Consider the following 5,722-nt stretch of genomic DNA (forward strand, 5'->3'; position numbering starts at 1 on the left):
GCACCCTGCTGCCCAAGGAAGGGGTTTGGGAAGGAGGAGCAGGAAAGCAGCCGGGGTTATCGGGGTGCAAATTCCCACCCGTGCCCCCGTCCCCCCGGGGCCTCAAGCCTCGTGGTCGCTGGTGCTGAGGGGGTCCTCGGCCAGGCCCGTCTCATCGATGTTCTCCAGGGAGTCTGCGTGCTGCAGGGAGAGCTCTGCCAGGCTGAGGCTGGGCAGGGTGCTCTGCTCGGGGTACACCCAGGGCTTGTACCCGGGCTCGTGCTTGCGTTTCCACTCGGGGTACTTCAGCCCAGCCTTGTAGATCTTCTTCATGGCCTGTGGGCAGGGGAGGGACAGCGTGGCACCCTGTCCCTGAACCCCACTGGGGAGGGAGCCACACAGGGCTTGTCACCCCCCACCCAGCTGACAGGCCTGGGGTCACCCAGCACCCAACCTGTGAGCTTTGGGTCACCCGGACCCATCCACTGAGCCTGAGCTCACCCAGCACCCAGCTTGTGAGCTCTGGGTCACCCAGCACCCATCCTGTGAACCTGGGGTCACCCAGCACCCAACTTGTGAGCTTTGGGTCCCCCAGAACCCAACTTGTGAGCTTTGGGTCCCCCAGACCCATCCACTGAGCCTGAGCTCACCCAGCACCCATGTGTGAGATCTGGGTCACCCAGCACCCATCCTGTAAGCCTAAGATCACACAGCACCCATATGTGAGATCTGGGTCACTCAGCACCTATCCTGTGAGCCTGAGGTCACCCAGCACCCATCCTGTGAGCCCGGGGTCACCCAGCACCCATCCTGCCCAGCCTCAGGGGTTTATTTTTTGGCAGCCCACCCCTGGTGCCCACCCATCCCATCCCACGTACCTTGGGTGCCACAATCTGGGACACTCGGTTCACCACCCACTTTGGCAGCGACCCTGCAAGAACCCAGAGCCCTTGTCACCCACCCAGCCCCAGGGGGACACCACGAGACCCCCACCTGCCCACCCTGTGCCCTGGGAGGGGACACTCTTCTTCTCTGGGCTGTCCCCCCTTTCCTTTGGACCTCTGGGTGATGGAGAGCAAAGGTGGGTGAGCTCTGGGGTCACAAGGGGACCCATCCTCTGGGTTGTCCCCACTTCCCTGTGTCCTCAGGACCTCTAGGTTATGCAGACCCATAAGGGGTGAGCTCTGGGGGCACAAGGGGACTTGGGTTGTCCCCACTTTCCAGTGTCCTTTAAACCTCCAGGTGATGGAGACCCACAAGGGTGAGCTTTAGGGGCACAAGGGGATCCATCCTCTGGGTTGTCCCCACTTCCCTGTGTCCTCAGGACCTCTGGGTGATGGAGACCCACAAGGGGTGAGCTTTAGGGGCACAAGGGAACCCACCCTCTGGGTTGTCCCCACTTTCCAGTGTCCTTTAAACCGCCAGGTGATGGAGACCCACAAGGGCGAGCTTTAGGGGCACAAGGGGACCCATCCTCTGGGTTGTCCTCACTTCCCTGTATCTTTTGGACCTCTGGGTGATGGAGACCCACAAGGGGTGAGCTCTGGGGGCACAAAGGGACCTTTCCCCGAGGATCCCCCCCCTTCCTGCAGGTACTCACCCCGAGGGTCCACCTGGGTGAGATAATAGAGGACGCAGGCGCCGGCCCCGTTGGCCTTGATCAGGTACCCTGTCTGGAGGGACACGGCCCTCACGAAGTCCTTCCTGGGGGGGTATTTCTGCAGAGAGATGCCATCAGCCTCCCAGCCCAGCCTGGGGGGGCCACTGCCCGGCACCCTGGGGCTCAGGGATTGGGGTGCTCACCGGGTGCTTGACGCTGTAGTTGATGATCATGAAGTCGCTGCCCAGGGGCAGCCAGGAGCGCAGGGTGACAAAATCCCGGTTCTTCAGGGGGCTGGGACACTTCCCTGCTGACACAAACTGTCACATCCCTTGTCCCCAGAGCTCCCACCCACCCCATGGGCCTTGGGGGGGGCTCTGGGGGGCAGGGGGGGTCTCACAGGAGTAGTATCCCACGTCGGCGTTGGCGGTGAGGCGGCCGATGTCGTAGGTCTCGATCATGTTGGAGTCCCACTTCCTGCGGTAGCTCGTGTCGTGGAGGACATCGTAGAGGGTCTCAGCAGGGACATCCTTGCAGGAGATGCGGGTCTGGAGACGGGAGTGAGGGTGAGGAAGGGGGTGGGAGGGGGCAGGCGGCACCCACCCTCTCCGCCCCCCTGGGGAGGAGGGCTTGGGGCTGTCCCCGTGCTGCTGGGAAGCCGTGGGAGATGCTCCACACAGCACCGTGCAGGATGCGTCCCACCAGCCCTGTGGGGATAGAAGGACCCTCTGCCCCCAAACGGAGCTGCCTGGTGGTCCAAGCTCTGGTGCCAGCCCTGCCCCCTCACCCCATGTTCCTGCAGGAGGAGCAATGGGATGGTCCTGCCCTGCCATGATGCTCTGCGGTCCACTCTGAGCAGGCTGGTTGGCTGCAGAATCATCAAATCACAGCCTGGTTTGGGTTGGAAGGGGCCTTCAGGATCATCCGACCCCCCTGCCACGGGCAGGGACACCTCCCACCAGCCCGGGGTGCTCCAAACCCCATCCAACCCATCCTGTAACAGGAGCCGTGGAGCTGCATTATTGATGAGGTTCTGCTCCTCTCAGAGCTGGGAGGAAGGAGATGTCATCTGCTCCTCGTTAGGGCCCCTGCATCTTTGATGAGGTGCTGGGCACTGCCATGACACCAGAGCTGGCCTTCCCAACCTGCCAGGGCCCAGCAATCTCAGGAAGCTTTCCCTGGTGGCCTGGGTGATGGGTTCTGCCTGGCTCGCTGGCCTCATGCCCAGGACAGGCTTGGGAGCTGTGCTGCACTCCCTGGGACACCTTGGGAGGGTTTGTGGGACCTCCCAAACCCTTCCTCTTGCTGCCTCTCCCCAGCAACCCCCTCCAGGCTGCAGGGGGGAAGATGCCTCCAGCCAGAAGTGGAGCTCCTGGTCCTCCTGGCAGCTCCGATTCTCACAGCAGGACCATGGCAGCCTTGCACCCCTAAAACCCCCCACTAAAGCCTGTGGTTTCTCCAGCTCTGGGTGAAGAGAAGCTGTGCAGCAACCCTGGGTGCTCAGCTGGGGTGGGGGAAGCCCAGAGCCCCAACCCAGCCCATCCCTGGTGAATCCAGGGGGGGAAAACGTCCAAAGCTCCAGCTGCTGAGGGACTCTCTGGGTTACACCTGCCTGGATGGAAAGATTTGGGATCTTCTGTCCTCCAAGCCCAGCCTGGGCACCTCTACTCTCCCACCCAGACTGAGTGACATCCTCCGTGTCCCCTGCATCATTCCAGGACCTTCTGCAGAGCAAGGAAAAGCTCTTCCCACCGAGGAAGCCCATGGAATGAAGCAGGTTGGGTGATGGTGCTCAGGTCCCCCTGCACCTTCCTGGGGTCCCATCTCAGTGGGGTCAGTGGTGGCAAAGGGGGTGTAGCTGTCTCCCCTCTGATGGGCTGTGCTGCTTTGAACTTGGTTGGACCCCAGGAGGTTCCTGCCAGTCCCCCCCTCCCCGAGCAGCACCCTGGGCTCCTGCACTTCCCACCCTTCAGTGCTGCCTGCAGGGGGGCTGAGGGACCACCCAACCCCCTCACCCTGGTCACCCCTGGGCTCTGCACTGGTGACCACCGTGCCACCAGCCTGGGGGCCGAGCTGCTTCTCCACCTGCTCAGCATCCACTGCTCCAGTCCAGACCTCATCACCCTGCTGGGAAGCACTGGCAAGGGCTTGACCAAAGCCAGGGAGCTTGGCTTTCCCTTTTCTCCCAGTCCTCTCCTTGCAGAGGGCAGCCAGGCAGGACAAGCAGGATCTGCCCTTGGGGGCTCCCTGCTGCTCTTCCCACTGCCCTTGGCCATCAGGACACTCAGTGCCAGGGGCTGGGAACCACGGTGCTGGTGGATCAAGGGTTGGACCTGATGAGCTCAGAGGCTCTTTCCAATCCAGGATGATCCTGTGATCCTGTGGCCATGGCCTCCAAGGGGATGTTCTCCATCACCTTCCCAGGGATGGAGGTGACACAGCAGCCCACAGCACCCTGGGACATCCTTCCTGCCCTTTTGGGAAGCTGGATGTGATGTTTATTTCTTCCCAGGGACCTCCTGAAGCCACTGGGACTTTCCAAAGCCAGGTTGGCCACCCCCAGCAGCACCCCTGGGTGCATCTCTCCCAGTCCTGTGGCCTTCCACATGTCCAACTGCCCTGCTTGCTCCCTGTCCCACCTCAGCAAGGTGCCACATCAGGCATCTTCCCCTCTCCTCCCCTTGGCCCTGAAGCCCCCCAGCCATGGCACCCTGCCCATCCTGCTCTGCCCAGCTCTTCCTGGTGTCCCCTCAGCTGCTGTCACCAGGGATTGGGGACCTTGTCTCCATCCTGCAGCACCCAGGTGGCATCTCCCCCCCTCCCCACACCTTCTCTTCAAGCTGTAGTAACCCTTCCCCGACCTTCCTGGTTGGAAGCTCCCTTCAGCAGGGTGGGTGTCCCATAGGGAACCTGCTCAGACCCTTGGTGCTTCGGGAGGTCCCACACCTGCCCTGCAGCCCTGCTCCTTGCTGACCAGAAAATCCCAAATCCTGATCACCACACCAGCCAGGGAGCCACCCCATGGAATGTCAGGGCTTGGAAGTCACCTCTAGAGATCATCAAATGTCCCACAAGATGCTCCCACACAGGGCTCTGGGAGAGCACCTGATCCCATCATCCCAGTCCCAAAATGGGGCTCTGCACCACCACACCAGCAGCCTGGGGGTGCCCTGGTTCTGCCCCCGCCTCAGCATCCCTCCCTCCTGTCCAGATCCCACCAACCCTGCCCCCCATGCCCTGCACCCCATGCCCAGCACCCCATAACCACTCTGGGTGTCCTCGGGGTCCCTTGGGAGCACCAGGAGGATGAGCAGCAAGGTGGAACAGCCTGAGGGGTGCTTGAACCTCTGCACCATCCCAGATCCCACCCCTGGCAGGAGGCACAGGGGGGTTCTGGAGCTCTTGGGGGTGCTCAGCACACCAGGGTGCAAAGGGGCCCAGGGTGCTGTGGCCAGGGAGTGGGCACCAAGAACTCATCCAGCCTCACCCAGGGGGCTCCCAGCTCCACAGGGTGATGGATCCCGGGGACCTGGAGACCTCCCAGCCCCAATGGGAGGGGGGGGTGCAGGGCAGGAGGCTGCATTGGGCACCCCAAAGCCATGGGGACGGAGGAGAAGCAGCAGCCCTGGAGAAACCCCTGCCTAGGGCAGGCTGTGCAGCCTCAGGGTGGACCCAGCACCCCGGGGCAAGGCAAGGTTGGAGGTTCTGCTCACCTTGATCTTCTGCACGGTGCAGCTGTCCTGGCCCTGGTTCCAGACGGTCACCCCAGCCTTGTTATAGCAGCAGTGCCAGCCCTCCAGGCTCTCACACTGATCCCTGAAGGAGCTGAAGTCGGAGTCATCTGGGATATAAACCATGTCCCCTCCTCTGGACATGGGTGCTGGCAGGAGCTGCCTCCCCTCCCCGGGGAAAAATCAGCTCTGCCCTCAGCTGCCACCTCTGGGTGGGTCCCCTCTGCAGCTCACATCATCCACACCCCCACCCAGACGCCCACCCACCCCCACCCCAGCCCCCGGCCACCCCGGGGTGTGCAGAGACCCCCACGCAGGAAGGGGAAGGTTCCGTGTCCCCGAGGGGGCTCCTGCAGCTCCTGGGGCTCAGGTGGCTTCCAGGATCACCTTTCCCTCCAGCTGACTCCTCTAT

General features: G+C 62.7%; 1 protein-coding gene across 1 annotated transcript; it reads right to left on the reverse strand.

Annotated features, from left to right (window-relative positions):
• Positions 1-102: 102 nt before the first annotated feature.
• Positions 103-5,454, reverse strand: STARD10 (StAR related lipid transfer domain containing 10). The gene is made up of 6 exons (XM_071758985.1): positions 5,293-5,454; positions 1,980-2,127; positions 1,783-1,886; positions 1,580-1,697; positions 858-910; positions 103-315 (listed from the first exon to the last, which is right to left on the reverse strand). Exons 1-6 carry the CDS (start codon positions 5,452-5,454, stop codon positions 103-105), a joined length of 798 nt encoding a protein of 265 aa, XP_071615086.1.
• Positions 5,455-5,722: the final 268 nt, after the last annotated feature.

The sequence above is a fragment of the Heliangelus exortis genome, chromosome 15, assembly GCF_036169615.1.
Source record: "Heliangelus exortis chromosome 15, bHelExo1.hap1, whole genome shotgun sequence".
Lineage (NCBI taxonomy): Eukaryota > Metazoa > Chordata > Aves > Apodiformes > Trochilidae > Heliangelus > Heliangelus exortis.